The 23,041-nt window shown below is 42.2% G+C and overlaps 1 protein-coding gene across 2 annotated transcripts in view; it reads right to left on the bottom strand.

Annotated features, from left to right (window-relative positions):
• The window catches only part of NWD2 (NACHT and WD repeat domain containing 2), a 54,435-nt gene that overhangs the window by 7,269 nt on the left and 24,125 nt on the right, over positions 1-23,041 (bottom strand). The window contains exons 2-6 of one of the 2 annotated variants that reach the window (XM_014959522.1): positions 22,722-22,810; positions 15,457-15,573; positions 3,602-3,805; positions 1,312-1,456; positions 377-966 (exon numbers count right to left, since the gene is read on the bottom strand). In XM_014959522.1, coding sequence (XP_014815008.1) covers positions 377-966; positions 1,312-1,456; positions 3,602-3,805; positions 15,457-15,573; positions 22,722-22,810 — 1,145 coding nt within the window. Of the gene's footprint in view, positions 1-376; positions 967-1,311; positions 1,457-3,601; positions 3,806-15,456; positions 15,574-22,721; positions 22,811-23,041 lie in introns of those variants that run through there. The other variant, XM_014959523.1, reaches the window with a different exon arrangement.

The following is a 23,041-nucleotide window of genomic DNA, read 5'->3' as shown; positions in this document are numbered from 1 at the left end:
AGGCCCCTCATCATCTTTGTAGCCTCTGCTGTCCCCTTTCCAGCAGTTCCCTGTCCTTCTGGAACTGGGGAGCCCAGAACTGGTCCCAGTGCTCCAGCTGGGGCCTCCCCAGGGCAGAGCAGAGGGGCAGGATGACCTCCCTCCCCCAGCTGGTCACCCTCTTCCTGATGCCCCCCAGGATGCCCTTGGCCTTCTTGGCCACCAGGGCCCATTGCTGGCTCCTGGGCATCCTGTTGTCCACCAGGACTCCCCGGTCTTTCTCCTCAGAGCTGCTCTCCAGCAGGTCAGCCCCAACCTGTCCTGGTGCAGGGGGTTATTCCTCCCCAGGAGCAGCACCCTACACTTGCCCTGGTTGAATTTCATCATATATTTTTACCTTCTTCGCCACTTCGGCTAATAAAAGAGTCTTCCCTGTGCATGGTCCTCCATATATGATGAGAGGGTTAATGTGCCCTATTTTGCTGGGCAGAATGTACTTGTGAACGATGTTTAATGCCTCACATCTATATTCGTAAAAAGCGGAGTACGTTTTACACAGCGACGAGTGTTGGAGGACTTCGTCGTACAGAAGGTCCGTCTCGGTGTCAAAATTCTGCTGGACGGTGGCTTGGATGATGTCGATCATGTCTTCGTAGAACTGTTTGCCAAGCCCTTCGATGTAATGGTTCTCCACTTCTTGGGAGTAGCCCAGTTTCATGTCGCAGTGGGTGACCGAGGTGTAGACCCTCAGGTTGGAGGACGCCACGATGGTAGGAATGAATTCATCCCTGAGCTTGAGCAGTTTCTCGTGCGCTTCGGGGTCTCGTAGAAACTTCCCAGCTGTATGGACCACGTCCATGTATTTTCCCATCTCTGGGATTTTAACAAAACGCTCAATGTTGGCAATTTTCCGAATGTAGCAAACGCACTTCTTTAGGAAAGCTGGGGTTTGTTTACCCAAGGCAAAATCGAGTTCGTCTTCAATGGCTGAGGATGAAAAGAGAACACAGAGTTTCTGTTATCTTTTCTTTATAAACAATTCAAGAACATCCCCCCCCCAACCCCCAGCAGGCAGCCTCTTAAATGATTGCATCTGTTTTCTGTGAAAACCACAAAAAAGCACAGAAAAATCACTGATGGTGATCACTGATGGTACGAAAGGAAAACCTTTCGTACAGGTTTTGGTCTCGACCAAACACAATCAACGGGTTTTTGTTTTTTTCTCTTCAATTATATGCGAAATGCTGACAGAAATATGTTTTCCTGCTTGTGGAAAGGTCGATAGAAAAAGATAATAAATTAATATCTAGAAATAGTTAGTTTGAACTTTACCAGAGGAAAGGTATCTTTTTGCTTGGCTGTGTTTCATTTTTCCTTTCTCGTACAGCAGTTTCACAGCAGTCTTAAAAATCTTCTTAATCTCTTCTGATATATCTTGCCATTTGTTCTCACTCATAGGGTTTGAAGAAGATTCCATCTTTTAAAAATATCCAGAGTTAGACAGTAGCTGGAATACACACATCTACAGCTTCAGAAAGTAAAAGTCTAATATTCATGGTCGTAAATGAGATGGTAACAGAGAAACACATAGACTAAAAATAAATAAATAGGAGTTAAACTTTTTTTACTGCAGGTAATCATAATGTATTCCTTTTTAGAATTATAAAAGTGAACTACTTTGGGTAGATACTAGAAGGAAATTCTTTGGTGTGAGGGTGGTGAGAGCCTGGCCCAGGTTGGCCAGAGAAGCTGTGGCTGCCCCATCCCTGGAGGGGTTCAAGGCCAGGTTGGAGGGGGCTTGGAGCAACCTGGTGTGGTGGGAGGTGTCCCTGCCCAGGGCAGGGGGGTGGAACTCGATGATCTTTAATGCCTTTTCCAACCCAAACCATTCTATGATTCTGTGAGTATTTTCTGAATCCCTTCTGTAGGCAGCTAATGCAATATTTTTCAAGAATAAGACCAATAACACCTTTAGAGAAAGAGATTTTTGAGAATCAAGCCTAAAATAATGATAACAAAGCAGCATTAATACTGCTGAAATCATTGCTCCTTCAATGAAAAGTCATAATAATAATTTAAACTTGGATCTCAAAACTGAAAATGAGGTTCCTGTAATTAAGCACCTCATATTAGCTACCATATTTGAAAAATAGGGGATTATATCTGACGTTACTTTGATTCCTTCATTGCTATGGTGACAGTAATCTCACTGTCATCAGGAGGAACTCTCATATAAACAGACTAATTGTTTCCCATGACATCTGACAGATGTCCCCATGGAGGTTCCTCTGGGGCAGTCACTGCTGTGTTACTGCTGCAGGAGAAACCTTCAGGGGGTCTCCAGTTTAGAAGAAAAAGAACAGCTTCAGGGGAAGCAGGGGAAGCCTTTAAGGGGTCTCTAATTTTCCTGGAGGGTGTTAGAGGAAAAAGAAGATCTTCCAGGATAAGCTCCCTAGAAACACATCCTTGAGTTGCGTATCTTTTATTACTTTCTGGAAGTTTATGAGTTGTAACTCTACGTGAGCGTTCAGTTATGAACATCTTTTTACTTACTCCTGTGTCTCAGTGGCTTGAGGAAAGGTACAAAGTTTTAATAACAAAAAAAGCCAAGTTTTATTCAAAGGGATACTGTGGGCAGTAGCAAAACTGGTTACAAAACTTGCTTTCTCCCCTGGGATGAATACTACAGAATTAGTTGTTTCATGCAACAGGGAAAACATTCTGCCACACGATCAGTGAAAGCACTATAGTGGTTTAACTTAATTTTCTGGTATAATACAGCACGTGCTCTGAACAAAGGGAATAGTCTGGTAAGGACTTCATTTATTGTACTCTGAAATCCATATATAGGTAGTTCATCCTATGTACATGGCTATATAGGATGTTTAGGGGGGTAGAACTGAGCCCTGGGTAATATATAGTTTTTATTGTCATCAATTAAAGACAAATGTCCGTTTTGAAAATGATAATTAATAGTGTTCAAAAATCTTCTGTTAGAAGACAGTATGTTAAAAGTATAAGATCTGACTCGGGACAGCACTAAACACTTCACTGTTTGACTGTTAAAGAGCTTTCTTGTCTGGAGATAGAAGGGAAAATGTGTATTTCCTCTGCAAATGCCATCGTGTCCCTTGGTGTTTCGCGGCTGGTCCCTTCCCCACTTATGGGAAAGGAGCATCATGGCACCAGTTCCTCAGGTGGGGACAGGGCTGTAGGAGTTAATTCTGTAGAAGTTAATTGGGGTTGGTCTCTTCTCCAAAGGAACAGGCGATGGGACAAGAGGAAATGACCTCAAGTTGCACCAGGGGAGGTTTAGGATGGATATTAGGAAAAGTATCTTCACTGGAAGGGTTATCAAACCTTGGAATGGGCTGCCCAGGGCAGTGGTGGAGTCCCCATCCCTGGAGGGATTTAAAAGCCGGGCAGACGTGGTGCTGAGGGACATGGGTTAGTGATGGGTTTGTCAGTGTTGGGTTGATGGTTGGACTCGATGATCTGAAAGGTCTCTCTGAACCTGGACAACTCTACGATTCTATAATTCAGAGGTGGCAGCAAGTCCCTGCCCCGGGGAACTGCCCACCCCCGTAACTGATAATTTGGTAAGAAGGCAATTATGACTTACCGTATTCTGGTAGTTCTTCAGCATTTCTGATTTGGGTCTGAGGTAATATGCTGGTGGCACCGCGTTCTCATCCCTGCAGTACCACTCTTCCAAAATCCTCGTCTCCAGCTTGGCCTCCACCGCCGCGTCCAGGATCATTTCAAATTCTGCTGACTCAACTTCCCCCGGAATTCGGATGTTCCCGTACTTCTCTCCCAACAGGCCCTGTGTATTTACAGGAAAGTAGGGATTAAATTTTGCTTTTTGGCTAGGGAAAACCCCTCCTCAGGATCTGAATTTCATGAAAATCGGTGTGGTAATGGTTTAATTTGAAATTACTAGGAAGGGACACAGACACAGTGTAAGAGGAATTGCTGCTGAGGGTACTGTACTGAGCTGCATCCTACTGTGATGACTTGGTAAAATTTTAAATATACGCCTTGTCTTTATTAACTGATAATAAAAACACAAAGGCATTCAAAAGAAGAAATGAAAAAGCACCCAACAGACTTTCTTAGCACAGTATTGACTTGTGTATTGTTGATTCCCATTAGTCAGAGGTCAGCATTAATCTCACATGCAAAAAAAAAAAGTGGAAATCCTTTTCTCTGGATTTAGGATAAGGATGGATTCTTCTCCCCTTGGCTTTATTCTCAGGTTCCACAGTAATGGAACAGAAGGTTTTCTTTTCTGATTGATGAAAACTCACACGATGTTTCGTACAGCTCATATTAGTCTTATTAAAAATGTGGTTTATACCAGCAATACCAAGGATCGATGTAGCAGAACCACAAGCTGCTTTGCTCTCTCCTATTCCCTTGTTGTAAAAAAGTTCAGTGGCTTTGCCCAGAATCTGTCCACTGAATGAACAGTGGGGAAAACCGTTTTGATCAAATACCAAATAGAAATAGAAATTTTAGTACTTAAATGCATGTATTCAATATGCAGGCAAAGATTTGTGGAAATCATTTCTTAAACTGTGGCACGGGAGACTTTTCACTTGAGGATTAAAATATTGGTTGCGATGCTCAGAATATATATATTTTTAAATTTATTTCCACAGGTTGCTGTTTATAAATAATTTATAAAAAAAAGGATTGGGAAAAACTTTATAGAAGACAGAGTTGCAGGACACTCTTGCATTCTTTCAACCGATTTTTTTTTCAAATTTGCCATCATCAGCTAAATTCTGCATCCAAATCTTGGTCCACAGAAGTCAGTGAGAACTCTCGCTTCCTTTAAAGCAAGGGTTGTTATTTCTTTCCTCATTTAAATGTATTTAGTAAAGATTTTGAGTTAATGAGGAGAAGTACTTAATGTGGAGAGGAGCCAACAGTATCAGCATCTTGATTTGAAGCAGAAAGATCTCTTAGTAAAGTAATGCTCATGCAAATACAGTTACCTCAAAATGTAAATGACCTTGTTTGTAAATAATAAAAATCTAAATATTCATTATTTTTAAAGCACTCATCATAATGAGAAGCTGTTTTAAACTTCTCCAGCTGTAGCTAAACCCTGCCAAATCAATAACTGATGATGATGAAGCCTGTCTTGCTGATTATAAAAGCCTGCAGACCACTTCTCTGAGTGCGGTTGCCTTGGCAGAAGGTGCTCCAGGACTCGTTGTGCTGGAGGCTGTAGCCTCAGAGCAGAAACACCAGAGCAGTCCATGCCAGCACTTCCAAACGTGTCCAGGAGGGCTTGGAATGTCTCCAGAGAAGGAGACTCCACCACCTCTCTGGGCAGCCTCTGCCAGGGCTCTGCCACCCTCACACCAAACAAGTTCCTCCTCATCTTGAGATGTTCCAGTTTGTGCCTGTTCCTTCTTGTCCTGTCACTGGGCACCACTGAGAAGAGTCTGCCCCCGTCCTCTTGCCACCCACCCTTTAGATATTGCTCAGCTTCAATGAGATCCCCTCTCAATCTGCTCTTCTCCAGGCTGACCAGGTCCCTCAGCCTTTCCTCAGCAGAGAGATGCTCCAGTCCCTTGATCATCTTTGTAGCCTCTGCTGTCCCCTCTCCAGCAGTTCCCTGTCCTTTTTGAATTGGGGGGCCCAGAACTGGTCCCAGTGCTCCAGATGGGGCTTCCCCAGGGCAGAGCAGGGGGGCAGGATGACCTCCCTCCAGCTGCTGCTCACCCTCTTCCTGATGCCCCCCAGGATGCCCTTGGCCTTCTTGGCCCCCAGGGCCCATTGCTGGCTCATGGCCATCCTGTTGTCCATTCTCCAACAGAGGAGTGGTGACAAGAGCTGGTGGACAGGAACAAGTCAGTGTCTGTCCACTGCTTAGGAGAAATGAAAGAATGTAGGGACTGTGGGAGTTCATGTAGCCCAGGTTTCAGTCCCCAACAAGTCCCAGCACCCAAATCCTTCAAGAAGCTGCTCTTACAGAGAGGCATGAGGGGAAAGATGGGTTTGCCTGGTTGCCCCTTCAGATCCTACAGCAGCTTCCTTCAGTGGGCACATCCAGGAGTCAGGAGAAAGGAACAAATGGGTTCAATAACCAGAATTAAGTAATAATTGTTTTAATGATTTATTATTAGTAGCAATGATCTGCTGGTTTCATTATGTGAGTTTATTTTGTCTCTGATCGTTCTAACCAGCACCTCCACTCCCCCATCGACAGAGCTACGTCGCTTCCCATAGTGAGAGAACTGGGAGGAATTTCTGAGTTTTCACTGCTCTGATAGATTTATACAGCCCTATAATTTTGGATTTCTGAAGCTGCAGAGGTTAAACCAAATCTAGTATTTTGTTCCTTCCTTATTCAACTGAGGTTAATAACTCACATCATGCTGAATTGCAAGGCTTTGCACATTCAGATTGATGTAGAAAACTCATAAATTTCTCTCAGAGGAGCTTTGCTATGCAAATTTTGCAATTACCTTGTACAGCAATTATTACTTGAAATTCATTAGGCTACACTTTTGCTGAATTGAAGTCCAGTGGATTCAGTAGACAGTTGTCCAAGCAAAGATCAATAGCAGGGCCCTTCACTAACGATACTCAAACGTTGACATTTAAATGCCTGGGTTTAATGTACTGCATTTAATCAACTAAATTTGTTTTGGAATTATTCTGTGTACTTTTCTGCTTCTCTGGTACAGTTTGTGCTGTTCTCTCCCCACTGTACTATAGGTAAATAACAAAAGGCAGTGCTTTAAAATGAAAAGATGGATTTATTTTTTTTTTTCTTCTATCTTATCTGTCATTGCAACAGACATTATGTAAATAATCCTGAATTAGGGATCATCCTCCTGGCTACTGGAGCAGAACAGGATGAAAAGGAACTTTGACGTGATCACAATACTGGAATCACTGTGGGTGACTGCATCACAAGCTTTAAAATTAAACAGAGCCCTATGCAAATGCTATTTGAAAGTCTTCACATCTTTTAAAATCAAATGTTAAACAGCAGAGGACATATATTTATCATGGTGTACCATGATGGAATTGCTAATATTTTGCTAGATGTCCAATATTAGTTGGGGGAAGAATAGACGCACGTAGAAGAGGAATCTCAGAGACTAAAGATTGTCCTCCTTTTGGAATGATAAACAACAAAATAAGCCTTGTATCGTTTGCTTTGAGGTATTTCTCCTCTTCCTTTTTGGTTGTGGTTTGTGGAAAAATTTAAAGGTTAATCTTAAAAGATCGTAGATTCTTGGAATAGTTCGGGTTGGAAGGGACCTTAAAGCCCATCCAGTCCCCGGCCCTGCCCTGGGCAGGGACACCTCCCACCACACCAGGTTGCTCCAAGCCCCCTCCAACCTGCCCTTGAACCCCTCCAGGGATGGGGCAGCCACAGCTTCTCTGGCCAACCTGGGCCAGGCTCTCACCACCCTCACACCAAACAAGTTCTTCCCCACATCTCAGCTCCATCTCCCCTCTTGCAGGGTCAAACCCTTCCCCCTCCTCCTAGGGCTCCCCTCCCTCATCCAGAGTCCCTCCCCATCTCTCCTGGAGCCCCTTGAGGGACTGGAAGGGGCTCCAAGGTCTCCCTGGAGCCTTCTCTTCTCCAGGCTGAACCCCCCCAACTCTCTCAGCCCCCCCTCCCAGCAGAGGGGCTCCAGCCCTCCCAGCATCTCCGGGGCCTCCTCTGGCCCCGCTCCAACAGCTCCATGTCCTTCCACTACAAACCCTTGTAAAAGTTCTTCCCCAGCTTGCTTGTAACGCCCCCTTTCAGATGCTCAAAGGCAGCTCCAAGGTCACCTCTGAGCCTTCTCTTCTCCAGGCTGAACCCCTTCTCTTCTCCAGGCTGAACCCCCCCAACTCTCCCAGCCTGTCCTCCCAGCAGAGGGGCTCCAGCCCTCCCAGCATCTCCGTGGCCTCCTCTGGACCTGTTTCAACAGCTCCATGTCCTTCCTGTGCTGAGGACTCCAGAGGTGGACACTGTGCTCCAGGTGGGATCTTACAAGAGCAGAGCAGAGAGGCAGAATCCCCCCACCTCAAGCTGCTACTACTTGTTTATAAGGCTACATGGCAACCTTAGGATGGGTATATTTGTATGTACAGACTGAAAACTTAATTTTCCCATGTTTGGACACAGAGGTGAGGCTTGGAACTATCTTCTTCTATCTGGTCCCAGGGAACAGCCACCTCCCCTTCACCCTTTTGGTGTCACTACAGTCAGCCTTACATCTTGCTGTGTCCATTGAGTCCATCAGGGTACCTCAAACCCACTGAAACCTTGAGAGGACTCAATGAGAAGCTCTGAATTGCCCTTTCCTTTGGGGGGGGTTTCAATGTCTGAACTGCATCCATGCCAGAGCCTTGCAGCAGCCTCTGGAAATATCTGCCCCCCTCCCCACAATCCCTGTGCATTCAATTAAATGCAGATTTCTTCCTAGAAAAATGAAGAAAAATATAGCGACGGAACCGAAAAGGAAACGTAATTTTTCATAGTCTTCATGTTGTTTCACACTATGTTTGTAATTAAGGGTAGTGTTATTCCAGATCTTTATGAAAAATATCACGGCGCTCTACAGAAATAACCTAAAACTTCAATTTGTGGTAACAACATCGCAGTGTTTTGATGATTATTATAAGAAATTATTTTTAAAGGGAACAGCAATGTTTACACTATGTTCAGTACCAAGAGACAGTTTTATATGCAGACTCGTGAATCAAAATCTCCCACCTGATGAGTCATTTTCCTTTAATAGTAAGAAAACAAATTAAAGATTCATTAGATTGAAGGTGATTGAGCTGTTTAAAGCTACCGAGCTGGCAAACGTGTATAAACCCCTCAGCAACCATTTGTATCTAACAAAACTTTATAGAATTAACACAAAGCAACCTCAGCAGTTGTCTTGTTAGCTTTGCTCAGCCCGAGGCTGAACTTACTATTAAATGAAGATTAAAAAATTACCATGTAGTTCCAGATGGGAAATATTTTTCCCTCTGATCTTCTTGGTGTGGAAACATACTCAAATTATAGGTGCAGTCATAAAAATGACCAAAAGGAGGAAACTAACCCCATTTGGATTTGGTCTTGATGTGATGGGATTCATAGGTCATCTCAGATAATTAGTCCAGACATCAGCACTTAGATGTTCATGAGCCCTACTACCTTTTATTGGTATAGAATGAGTAGAAATTTTAGATATATTTAATTCCAACTAAGTTATTTAGTGGTAATTTTAATAAAAACAAGCTGTCAAATAGCAGGAAATTATATTACTGATGGTTTCATTAATCTGTTTTTTGTTGTTTTTTTTTTCTTATTTTTTTAAAATTATATATTAATGTCTTCAAGTAATTTGAAAAGTCAGATTTGTAGGGTTTTGTGCAGTTATTTCAGATACTTGTTGACTTAAGAGAAATAAGTTTTTTTCTATTTTGCCTACACAGAAAGCTCTGGTTTCATTGAAAATAGAGTTTTGGAGCTGGTGAATGATCTGATCCCATGATCTTTGGCTGAGCTTCATGGGATCAGCCCTACCACCTCTACTTCTTGGTCTTTATGAGGTTCCACTGAAGCCCATACACACGTCCTCTCCACCTCTTCTAAGAACAGTCCTGGATTGCTAGCTTTTGGAAGAATAAGCATTCAAGAAATCATCAGATTTCTTCAGATATCATCAGAATGCTATGGGGTTGGAAGGGACCTCTGGAACTCATCTCCTCCAACCCCCTGCCAGAGCAGGGTCACCCACAGCAGGTCCCACAGGAACGTGTCCAGGTGGGTTTGGAATGTCTCCAGAGAAGGAGACTCCACCACCTCTCTGGGCAGCCTCTGCCAGGGCTCTGCCACCCTCACAGCAAAAAAGTTCCTCCTCATGGTGAGGTGGAACTTCCCATGTTCCAGTTTGTGCCCGTTCCCTCTTGTCCTGTCCCTGGGCACCACTGAGAAAAGCCTGGCCCCATCCTCCTGACACCCACCCTTGAAGGATTTATAGGTGTTGATCAGATCCCCCCTCTGTCTTTTCTTCTCCGGACTCAAAAGCCCCAAGTCCCTCAGCCTTTCCTCAGCAGAGAGGTGCTCCAGGCCCCTCATCATCTTTGTAGCCCTATACTGTACTTCTTCAAGAATCAAATATTTCAAAATAAAACCTTACCTATTGTAGGTTTCTACTGAGATATCTTCATGGCTTTTCTAACACTAAATTTTAACTAGAAGGTAATGAGGCCTAAAATTAATGATAAGTGTCCAAGCACTAAATACTAAACACTGCCTGCAGGTAACAGGGCAAGTCATTCGCCAAATGTTTACAAATTCTGTAGGTAATCCCCATGGAAAATGAATGTCATGCAGTGAAGAACATCAGGGCATGGAACCTCTTTCAAGAAAAACACTCTCCTCCTTATGCCGCGCAATGGCATGAGCCGAGAGGCAGAGTTTATGCCTTGCTAAAGTATGTGGCCAGGCTGCTTCTCCAACCATGGAAAACCCATTCTTAATTCTAAAAACTCTTCTAAAAACCATTCCACTACTATTCTAAATAGTTTTAAGCATTGAAGTGATTTCTATACTATGCAAACCAGATATCAAGAAAATAACACATATTTTGCTTGTAATAATTGCAGTCTCCAGAGCATTCTAAGCAAGTTTTCATTTTTTTGAGGTGGAATGGAATGAAAAGTTACTCTGTGAGGTTTTCCACTTAGGAAAAGAAGCAGCGTATGATAATTAGATGTTACATGGCATCCTAACAGAACACCAACTCCCACCTTGCACTGAAAGCAAATATTTTAAGAGAAAACATACCACTGGGAAGAACACTGATACCGTCTCTTATTTCACCTCTGTAAATTAGTATCTTTCATTGAAGAAGAGAGGATCCATTGAAATTACACACTCTGGTTAGAGAACCAAAGGATCCCTGAAGTGAATCTCTGCATCTGAGCCCAGGGAAGGTGTGTACCCTGGGTGTGAGCAATAGTTCTTTTTGAACCTGTCAACTGCCTGTTAAGTATTGTAAAAATATGCTCTTTTAATTAAATTCTGAAATGTGCCAAACACGTGGAACTTCTGTTGAATTCTCAAAGAGCACTGGGTGCTCAGCATTCCCCCAAAACTGCCTGGTTTACTGTAGACACATTTGCCTGATTTAGCATCCCTACCTTAAAAAGTGTGGTGGCAGGTTACACAGGAGAGCAAGAGCAAAACCTAACTCAGGTGTTCCAGAACCTGTCTATAGTCATTTTTTTTCCATTAGGAATAAATCCTAATGTACCACCAGAACTGAAACGGGAGTTGGGGCGATTCAGTAGGGCTGTACTAATATAATTTGGAATTTTTGCTGAGCTGGAATGCGCTTAGAATTAATTAGCAACCATTTGTAACAAGCGAAGGAATGAAGTAATGATGTACTTCATGGAATAATTAAAAGTGTGCATTGTGCTGTGGGAACACAAAGATCCAGAGATGTAAAAAAAACATTTCACTCCTCAATTTACCATATTCCATCTTCAATTTCAGGGTGATTTAAGGACACGCCAAATATTCTAAATTGCCAATATTCTTTCAAAATCCTCCTGGAATCCCAGTTTTATAATGCTGGGTCTTTTGTAGGAGCTCATTAATGCTGAAATGCAAAACCAGCTGTCAATAATTGGAGAGCGATAATGTAAATTGCGATGTCTGTTCAGAGTAGGTAGAAAATGTTTGTTACTCTTTTCCTTGGAGGGGATGATTTGAGTGATGGGGGGGTGGAATCTCTTTGGTTTTTACAATCCCAAACCTATTTTTAAGTGAGCAAACCTTTATGGGCGACAAACTAACATTTCATTTCCATTTCTCTCTCTTCATTTTACAGTTTGGGCAGCGAGCGGGTGCTGCCGCGCAGATGGAAGAGAACACCCACGTCTTGGAACTGGCAGGGGGTGTTTGAAGAGAAGCTTCTCTCATCTCTACTAAAGCAGCATCAACAGCAGGTTAGTACTGGAGGATTCCTTGGGGAACCCCCAAAAAAGGGGCAGCAAAATGATTCTGTAAATAATCACTATAGGCTAATGACACCCTAAATAGCTTAAGGCTTTAATTGGTATCAAGCGCCGTAGTCGGGTTCCTAAATTAGTGGTGTAACTCCCTGGTGTCTCCTTGCTGTTAACAGAGAAAAACAGTCATCTAGAAGATAGTGCATATTTCTGGAGGTATCTATGTCTTTCTATTAGTTGTTAAAGGTGTTGAGACCACATCCGTAATGGATGAATCCTGTTCATGGTCAGTACTAGTTGTGGGATGAGAATATAACCTTTATCATCACTGTTCCATCCTCTCTGCGTTGTTATCTCTCGGGAATTCACCAGGAAACATAACCCAAGCAAATGTAAAGGTTCCAGTGACACACTGAATGTATTTTCACTGAATTTCACTGAATTTTAGAGTTGGAAGGGACCACAGAGATCATCTAGTCCAACTCCCCTGCTGAAGCAGGATTGCCTAGAGCTAGAGCATGTTACTCAGGAGCAGCCAGGTGGGGCTTGAAAATCTCCAAGGAAGGGGACTCCACACCCTCCCTGGGCAGCCTGTTCCAGGGCTCTGTCACCCTCACTGTGAAGAAGTTTCTCCTCATATTTGAGTGGAACCTCTTATGTTCCAACTTGTGCCCGTTGCCCCTCGTCCTCTCACTGGGAACCACTGAAAAGAGTCTGGTTCCCTCCTCCTTCAACCCTCCCTTGAGATACTTGTAGGCATTGATAAGGTCTCCCCTCAGCCTTCTCTTCTCCAGACTAAAGAGTCCCAGCTCTCTCAGTCTCTCCTCATAAGGGAGATGTCTTTGGTATTGTTATGCAATGCAGAGTTTAAGCAGTTCCCAACTTGATAAATACACTGCATTTCCATCTCCCCATGTAGATTCCAGAGACAACCAGTATGATTTCTGCATAGAATTTGTACAGGAATTTCCCTGTGGAAATAGTACCTTTCCCTCATAAATAAATCTTGATAAATGATTGTGTAGATCAAAAATAACATGGGGTGTATTTACCTACAGCAAAGGCTAGGAGTTTTAAGTGATTATGTATAATAGGCACTGATTTTAAACAGCAAAAAACCAAATGAACATAAAAAGCCAACCTAATCAAAAAAGGAGCAACTCTGCTCTTCCTTAATTGGATTGAGTGTCGACAGAGCTCTGGTATTGTTATGCAATGCAGAGTTTAAGCAGTTCCCAACTTCTTAAATACACTGCATTTCCATCTCCCCATGTAGATTCCAGAGACAACCAGTATGATTTCTGCATAGAATTTGTACAGGAATTTCCCCGTGGAAATAGTACCTTTCCCTCATAAATAAATCTTGATAAATGATTGTGGAGATCAAAAATAGCATGGTGTGTATTTACCTACAGCAAAGGCTAGGAGTATTTAAATGATCATGTATAATAGGCACTGATTTTAGACAGCAAAAAAACAAATTAACATAAAAAGCCAACCTAATCAAAAAAGGAGCAACTCCCCTCTACCTTAATTGGATCGAGTGTCAACAGAGCTCAGGCAGGAGGTAAGAGGTGGCCTGAACATCCCCAAAGGCAATGTCACAGGAAATAAATTACCCATTTTTTTTTCAGATCTGCTTCCTCCTTTGTGTTTATGAACATGGGCTCGTTTGGGTCTTGTTGTTCCATATCTGCAGAAAAGCTCAGGGCTCCCAACTTACGCACTGCACTGATTTAAGAGCTGAATTTCATTTTCTCCCCACCTGATAACAGAATTTGGGCACAAAATGCCATAAAGAAACACTTTCTAAAATCAACCCCTATCTGCTAGTTGATCCTAAATAGTTCAATTTAATCCCAGCTCTGTGTCTGAATTAAAAAGTGGTAATTGAAAAGCAAAAAAATATCCAGCTGAATGGAAGTGGCATGTTTTATAGAACTTTTCTTAAGAAATGGGAAGTTTCCCAAAGCCTGTGGTGCCAAAGTCAGTTTTTAATTATGTTACTATAAATTAAAACTAATTATGCTTGTTGGAGTAGAAGCTTCTTCAGTTTGTGTTGTAAATGAAATGAAACCCCATCCCACTGAGGTACAACAGAGCAAAAACCAGATCTGCATAAAGAGATTTCGGTGGTTTTGCCAGTCTAGTCACTGGGAGAGCTCTTACTCCACACTTGGACAACCTGGAATAAATATAGACATCACGGGCGCGCTGCAACCCCTTTGCTAACTGCTTTGTTCTGTTTAGAATTTCTGATTTGGCTCAATTTCTTTCCTTAGGAACAATATGGGGCAGGCAGTTGGTGACAGCTTCGAAATTCTGAGCTGCTAAAATATGCAGCACAGGTCCATGACGAGGTTTCCTTCACTGTTAGAGATTTTAGAATCATAGAATCACAGCATTGTCCAGGTTGAAAGGGACCTTTCAGATTATCTGGTCCAACCATCAACCCAACTCTGATAAAACCCATCACTAAACCATGTCATTAAGCACTATGTCAACCCATCTTTTGAATCCCTCCAGGGATGGTGCCTCAACCACTTCCCTGGGCAGGCCATTCCAAGGCTTGATAACCCTTTCCATCTCAATTTTTTTTCCTAATATTCAATCAGAACCTCCCCTGGCACAACTTGAGGCCATTTCCTCTTGTCCCATGGCCTGTTCCTTGAGTGAAGAAACTGATTCCCCCTGGCTACACCCCCTTTCCTCTTGTCCCATTGCCTGTTCCTTGAGTGAAGAAACTGATCCCCTCTGGCTACACCCTCCTTTTAGGGAGTTGTAGAGAGTGAGAAGGTCTCCCTAGCTGTCTGAACCTGCACAACTTGAGGCCATTTCCTCTTGTCCCATGGCCTGTTCCTTGAGTGAAGAAACTGATTCCCCCTGGCTACACCCCCCCTTTCAGGGAGCTGTAGAGAGTGAGAAGGTCTCCCTAGCTGTCTGAACCTGGTGGTGGAGTCCATATCCCTGGAGGGATTTAAAAGACGTGGTGCTGAGGGACATGGGTTAGTGATGGGTCTTGTCAGTGTTGGGTTGATGATGGGACTTGATGATCTGAAAGGTCCCTTCCAACCTGGACAGTTCTATGATTCTAAGTAGTCCATAGTGATGGGTTTTGTCAGTGTTGGGTTGATGATGGGACTCAATGATCTGAAAGGTCCCTTCCAACCTGGACAGTTCTATGATTCTAAGTAGTCCATATTTCTGTTGTGTTAGTAGTACAGTCCTACCTTGTGGTTTCTAAACCATTTTGCTATGGGGAATGATCATGAAAGATCCTTCTTTCCAATAACAGTGGTTAATCACTGTTAATCTACACTGTTAATCACTGTTAATCTACACTGCTCTATAGGGAAACACTGGGTGCAGAATAGCAAATGTACAGCGAGGAGTATCAACTATTTTAGAAAGAAGAAAATTGTTACCGAATCACGCATGCAAGGGTAGCTAACATTATATTTTCATTGTAAAGTAAAACATTATTTTTATACCCACAACAAAACATGGACCTGCAGAACTTTTCAAGCAATCTTCCAACAGCTTCATACGAGTCTTTTGCAGCTCAGGACTGTCCCATTCATCCGCTTCCACTCCCCAGTATAAGTCTATGACCTGGAAAACAATATACAATATTGTTACTTTACCACATGCCCTTTCTATTCCACAAATTAAAAATTAGCTTTATCAATGTTTTGTGTACTGCTCTGCAGTGAGGTCCAGTCCTCAGATTAACCTGGCAGGTAAATGACAATTCAAGCCTTTTATTTTCCCTCGAGATAGTCCCTCCTGGGACAGTCTCTCATTCCACATTCATTTATTCATTTTTTTGGCAGAGATTAGCATGACAAGATCTTGATTTGATGTAGTCTTTATTTGCTACCAGATTGCATATAATGGATAGGCAAGTGTAATGACAAAAGCATTGATAAAATCCTGGCTGCGTGGAAATGAAGGGGAGTTTAATCGCAGACAAGACCACGACTTGCCACCCCGTGTCATTTGTAGCCACAGGATATAAAATCTTCCTGGGCACCTCATTCCACATTCATTTATTCATTTTTTTGGCAGAGATTAGCATGACAAGATCTTGATTTGATGTAGTCTTTATTTGCTACCAGATTGCATATAATGGATAGGCAAGTGTAATGACAAAAGCATTGATAAAATCCTGGCTGGGTGGAAATGAAGGGGAGTTTAATCGCAGACAAGACCAGGACTTGCCACCCCGTGTCATTTGTAGCCACAGGATATAAGTTTTCCTGGGCATGTGGCTCAAAATAAGGAATATGTGCTGTTCTGTGATGTTGTGCTTCCTTTGTTGGCCGGGCTTTGTTACTTTGGAAGCAGAGGTTGTGTAGATGCGCGGTGGCAGACAGCGTGCTCTCCAGCCTCTCCTCTCTAGCTAAAGACTCAGTTTTCTGGTGCTAATTAGTTGCAAATGAACCCCTGGAAGAAACTGGAATATGGACGTTAAAACTTATTTGAAGAAATTAAGTGATGAAGTGTGATTTCCCTACACATTTTATCTAAAAGGCTGAATTCTCACTGTGAGAAATCAAATTTAGTGTAGGAATCATGTATGCATTTATTTTGGAATAAAACTTAGGGTACATGCTACCACTCTCTTATTTAAGCCACTATTGATTGCATACATCATGTATGTAACTTGAACCAAAAAAAAGGCTGAATGGATAGTTAAAAAAAAAAAAATTATATTGTCATGAATATATTACAGTATTGTTATCGTAATATTATTTGTACTGCAATTCTGCACTCTGCTGTTTCAATAAGAAACAGAATCACAAAACTAAGCAGATCATAAAATCAGCCCGAAGATCTAACGTAAGAACTAATAACGGGTTGATGTAAAAGTCAAATTCACCCCTTTGCAGCTGGTTGATCTCCTTGGAAAATTTCTCATAACAATAAATGCCAAGGTTTAAGGTTTAATCCTAGAAGAATTTATGCCCGTGTTTAATTTCACAACCTACAATCTTGGTTTTTATTTCTGCCAGAAAATGTGGGGACACGAGTCAGTGTTTGCTGGAGCACTGTCACCAAACATCAGAGCTCACGTGGGGACACGAGTCAGTGTTTGCTGGAGCAGGCACACTGTCACCAAACATCAGAGCTCATGTATGGGCTGACCCATGGGGAGAAAAATAGCCCAATGTATAGAATGCATTGTAACTTACACTGCCAAAAAAATACACTTAATATCTTTATTTTTTATGGAAACTCTGTTCAAAAAATTTACTGGAACAAGCAGCTTCTGCTTTGAAAAATTGTATCTCAACCAACCCTCCTATTTCCCTCTTCTGCACCGATTTCTTCTCTGCCCTTCCCTCTTTTACTCTTATTAAGAAAAAAGTGTTCTCTTCTTCCTCTCTCCCTTCTGTTATTTATCTGTACGACTTCATTATTGAACTTCAGGTTGTATTCAGCTGTCTGATTACTGGAGTGATGTATGATACAATTCCAGCCATAAAATTAGAGCATCTTAGCATCCAGTCAAAAATATTCGAATTACTGCTTGAAGGAATGTATTGTGCAGCTCGTCTGAAACACCAAAGCAATTTCTATTTTAATTAACTCTTCAGAAATCATGTTAATTCTGTAAATGTAAAGAGGAAATTCTCTGGAACGGCAGCTATTGTGGGAGCTCAGTGGCTGCCTTTGGCGTGTTGTAGTGTTATAGATTACTTTCATGGGGTAACACAATTTTGGTGCTGTCCTGGTTTCAGCTGGGAAAGAATTTTCCTTGTAGTGATTGCTGTGAAAGGAATGTCAATAGTGGATACTGATTTAGCTGTTGCTGAGTTAATCTAATACTTTTCAAGGACTCTTTTCAGCCTCCTGTAGAAGCGGAGAAGGGTTATAGATAGAATAATAGAATAAGAGAATAATAGCATATTCCATACCATTTGTGTCTTGTATATTCTTTTAACATTATTATTATCATTTTTGTTGCTATTTCCTTTTCAGCCTCCTGTAGAAGCGGAGAAGGGTTATAGATAGAATAATAGAATAAGAGAATAATAGCATATTCCATACCATTTGTGTCTTGTATATTCCTTTAACATTATTATTATTATCATTATTGTTGCTATTTTCCTTTTCTGATCTTGTTCTTTAAAACTCTTATCTCAACCCATGAAGTTTTGGGGGCTTTCTTTCCTCTTTCCTTTCCCTTCCTTTCCTCCCTCATCTCCCTGTCCTTTTTGGGAGGGAAGGGGGAGAACTCTGCCAGTGGCTGTGGGATCCTAACTGCCAGCTGGGCTTAAACCACGACAGCATCTTCACAGGCCATAATTTTGTCCTGCAAGAAGAACTATTTCAGCCATCAAACCTCTGAAGACACCAGGAAATGAGGGCCTTATTGGTTATTCTTTACGTAAACCGAAATAAAGAGGGCTGACAGAATGAAAGAAGTGGAACGAGGAGACAACTGTATCTCATGCTGAAGTATGTTTTGACTTATATTTGGAGGAAGAGTGTGATGAACACCCACTCTGGCTCTCAGCGAGGCTGCTGAGGTGGGACACAACCCGTGGTCCCTGTGAGAGCTGCTCACCCGCAGCCGGCTGACACGGGGCTACTTCAGTTCCCCACCAGTCACCTAACGGAGCCATTCATTCATAATTCAGTGTGTCCTTTTGCTAATTTTAGCTTTGGTCCTACCCATCTTACAGTTTCACAGATTTTTTTTTTTTTTTTCCTAAGGAGATGAAATAATTTTATCTTCATTGCTTCCAAGTGCTTAAAAAAAAAAAAAAAAAAAAACACGAAAAAATTTCATTCATGTAAAATTCCACTTTCCTACTAGCGTAAGTCACATGGGGAACATGATTTGAAAGAGCTCATTGTTCCCAAGAAGACCATGCTGCTAATTAACTACAGTTAGTTATCTTCCAAAATTTTTCAATTATAACTACTTTACTGGAACAGGTTGGCCAGAGAAGCTGTGGCTGCCCCATCCCTGGAGGGGTTCAAGGGCAGGTTGGAGGGGGCTTGGAGCAACCTGGTGTGGTGGGAGGTGTCCCTGCCCAGGGCAGGGGGTGGCACTGGGGGGGCTTTAAGGTCTCTTCCAACCCAAACCATTCTATGATTCTACTTCCCTTCTACTTCTCCATCCTCCCCTAAAAAAATACTGAATTTCAGGTACAAAACACCATGCGCTCTATGAGTCTTTTTCTCAACTTACTTCTGTCTTCACCAATAATCGTTTTTCAGAAATATTTTCTGATTCAATGGAAGAGGAAGTCCATTGAGCAAACACACTCATAAGAAGTTCCATCTGAACATGAGGAGGAACTTGTTTGGTGTGAGGGTGGCAGAGCCCTGGCAGAGGCTGCCCAGAGAGGTGGTGGAGTCTCCTTCTCTGGAGACATTCAGACCCACCTGGACACGTTCCTGTGGGACCTGCTGTAGGTGACCCTGCTGAAACCCACCTGGACCCGTTCCTGTGGGACCTACTCTACGTGACCCTGCTGTGGCAGGGGATTGGAGGAGATGATCTCCAGAGGTCCCTTCCAACCTCATATCATGCTGTGATTCTGTGATTCTGTGACTGATTGAATATATTCAGTTCTGCTTCCACTCACACGGTGGCTATTGCTCCCTGATGGCTCCCACCGACCTAGGGATGCCTGAGGACACTTATCGGTGCAGCCAAATGACTCAGCAGAAGCTGGAGCCACGAATGTGCTCAAATGCATTTAATTTGGGTCATGATTTGTCAGGAAGAGGCTGTCTTCAGGTCACCCAATAATATAGTGTATTTATGGTAGTCACACGCAAGGTAGTTCTCATTTGGTCAGTAGGAGATTACATCTCAGGATGGGAAGTCGTGTTCTGCTCTGGACAGGGAGATATAAATTTATCCCTGTATCTGAAAAATACATAATATTTCCTTGACACCACTGCACTAAAACCAATGTTTTGATAGAGCCAACTTCAGAGCCGACTCCAGGCTGCTTTGCTGCTTTCCCTCGGTGTTTTTTTGTACAGGTTTTCCTACTTTTCTCCCACAGAAATGTGACTCCTTCCTAGCTGTTTTCAGAAACGTGTCAGTGGAGCCATCTCTCAGACCTCATATGGCACAAGGATGCTGCTGGTGTTGAAGCTATGTAATAAAATAGCTTGCTTCCATGCATATCAACGAGATTAAACTTAATTACTCCTCCCCTAGAGACGACGTTTCGATCCATTTGAGGACAGAGAGGTTTCCCCTCACAAGGAATTCAGTGGATTGTGATCAACTCAGAGGAGACATCTCCCTCCTCAAAAGATGACTGAGAAATTAAGAGTTCTTATTTTCCATTAATATCACCTGGTAGTGACAAGGGGGAAATGCTTTATTATTGAAATCTCTTTTGGTATTCCTTGCATGTCCTGCTGCAGCTGGGACTTCCCAAGCAGCTCATGAGCTGGGACCTTCAGGAAATTCTACTCCAAAATCACTCTGGAATTTGCCACTGTGCAGATTCAGCAACTCCACTGCCACTCGGGGAATTAAACCCAAATATCCTAATTGAAGAACTTGGTACTTTGATTAAAATCCAGCTGCGTGTGCATCAAGAATAGGACACTGGGAGGAACAGGATGTGGTCTGAAAGGCTTTGGCTGTTTCCAAGTGATCTTTTCTCCAGAAAGCTGAGGATTTTGGGGTTGCTAATGTGGGAGGTTAATACTGGTGTGTGAGGAAAGCTTGAGGATGTAGAATCAGAACTTTTGGAAAATCGAGCAATGTTTTTACACCATCTCTTAGCAGAGACCCAGTCCAAATACTTTGAATGTCTAAATATATCTAAAATAGAATATCTAAATCTGAATATCTAAAATATTTAGATAATATATCAAATATATCAAAATATCAAGTATATCAATATCAACTATATCAACTATATCAACTATATCAACTATATCAACTATATCAAAATATCAAATATATCAAATATATCAAAATACATCAAAAATATCAAAATTTATCAAATATATCAAAATAAAATATCTAACATCTAAATCTGAATATCTAAAATAGAAGTGGTTTCATTAAGTTTCTAAGGTGAAAGCTGTCGGTTGGTTGCTGTACTGCTTTTACCACCGCTGCCATCTCGCATCGTGAAACCCTGATTTTTTTTCACCTATTCAAAATTTACCCCAAATCTGCCTGTAAAATAATTTATGTCCGTCGATTCAGTACAATTAACATGTGAAATACGTTATTTTTTTTGCAATTTTGTATTTTACCAACGATACAATTACAATATTTTGAAAAAGTTACCTGTTTTAAAAACAGTTAATTTCAAGAAAAAGTAATGCAAGATTCAGTAGAACAAAACCTACCTGAAATTCCAGCCCATAATTTTCCCTGCAGAATTCTCTCAGCTTAGGGTACACGTGCTCTCTCAGGGCGCTCCTTTCTGCTATTGTATCTGTGCAGGGGAAAAAAAATGTATTTATATTTATATTTATTTATATGAATATATATATTTATATTAACTCCATTCTTTTACTCAGAGATACAGATTTATCGCATTAAAAAAAGCCCTTAAAACAGACAGACAGACAAATACACACAAACCTAATCAAAATCAAGTGATGGGATTTAATCTCCAAACTGTGTGTTACACTTCATCATGTCCAGAGAAGCTGTGGCTGCCCCATCCCTGGAGGGGTTCAAGGGCAGGTTGGAGGGGGCTTGGAGCAACCTGGGCTGGTGGGAGGTGTCCCTGCCCAGGGCAGGGGGTGGCACTGGGTGGGCTTTAAGGTCCCTTCCACCCAAACCATTCTATGATTCTGTGATGGACCCAAGCTCTTTGTGGCAGTGTCAGACTGTGCAACAAAGGCAATGACAACGTATTACAGTTTGGGAAGTTCAGGTGGGACATTAGGAGAAAGTCCTCTGTCCTTGGAGCTCTTCAAGACTCCACTAGAGAAGTTCATAGTTGACGTAGTTACTTTTGGCAGCACTTCAAGAGGAAGATTAGTCCATATGGTCCTCCTGAGCCCCCCTCACAACCAGCAATTGTCCTGTCTCTCAGAAGAACCTGTAGATCTGGCATAGTCATCCAGAGCCTTCCTTCAGTGCCTGGGAGGACTTTTGCCTCTGCGTGGGCCAGCGGGAGCCAAACTGTAGAGTACAGTAGCTGGTGCCAAGGACCCAACATCCACACCATGTGTATTTTAGGGAGATTTCCCTTTGGGTTGAGCTCAACTCCCACAGACATTTGGAGTTCATCAGGTGAGACCCTGAAGTTATTTCTCTGGTTTTCATCCAAAAGGAACCCAGTTTCATGCACACCAAGAGCAGTCTGTGACGTTAATCAAAGTATATTAGGTAGTGATGATCAAGAGATTCCCCTCAGAAATGCTCTCCAGATCTGGGTGAGGACAGATGCGTCCTACAAATACTTAGGAATGGAGTACAAAAACAACGTCCGTAAGGAATTAGTACCTAAGGAACTGAGGGATGGATGAGTTGCTCCCTCCTTAGGACCCACAGTCATTAACTTTCTCTCATACTTTAGTGCCTGAGTCAACCTTTCCTTGCAGAATGTAGTACAGCTAATGAGGCTAATTAGCCGGAGGGTTGCACTGTGCCGATGCAGCACTATAATTTTGGCTCCAAAGCAACTTTTCTCAGTGCCAGATTGGAGTCAGTGTGATACAATTACAATATTTTGAAAAAGTTACCTGTTTTAAAAACAGTTAATTTCAAGAAAAAGTAATGCAAGATTCAGTAGAACAAAACCTACCTGAAATTCCAGCCCATAATTTTCCCTGCAGAATTCTCTCAGCTTAGGGTACACGTGCTCTCTCAGGGCGCTCCTTTCTGCTATTGTATCTGTGTTGGGGAAAAAAAATGTATTTATATTTATTTATATGAATATATATATTTATATTAACTCCATTCTTTTACTCAGAGATACAGATTTATCGCATTAAAAAAAGCCCTTAAAACAGACAGACAGACAAATACACACAAACCTAATCAAAATCAAGTGATGGGATTTAATCTCCAAACTGTGTGTTACACTTCATCATGTCCAGAGAAGCTGTGGCTGCCCCATCCCTG

The sequence above is a fragment of the Calidris pugnax genome, unplaced genomic scaffold (genome assembly GCF_001431845.1).
Source record: "Calidris pugnax isolate Ruff unplaced genomic scaffold, ASM143184v1 scaffold288, whole genome shotgun sequence".
NCBI classification, from domain to species: Eukaryota; Metazoa; Chordata; class Aves; order Charadriiformes; family Scolopacidae; genus Calidris; species Calidris pugnax.
The sequence above is the reverse complement of the archived record's forward strand: the minus strand, read 5'-3'. Positions and strand labels throughout refer to the sequence as shown.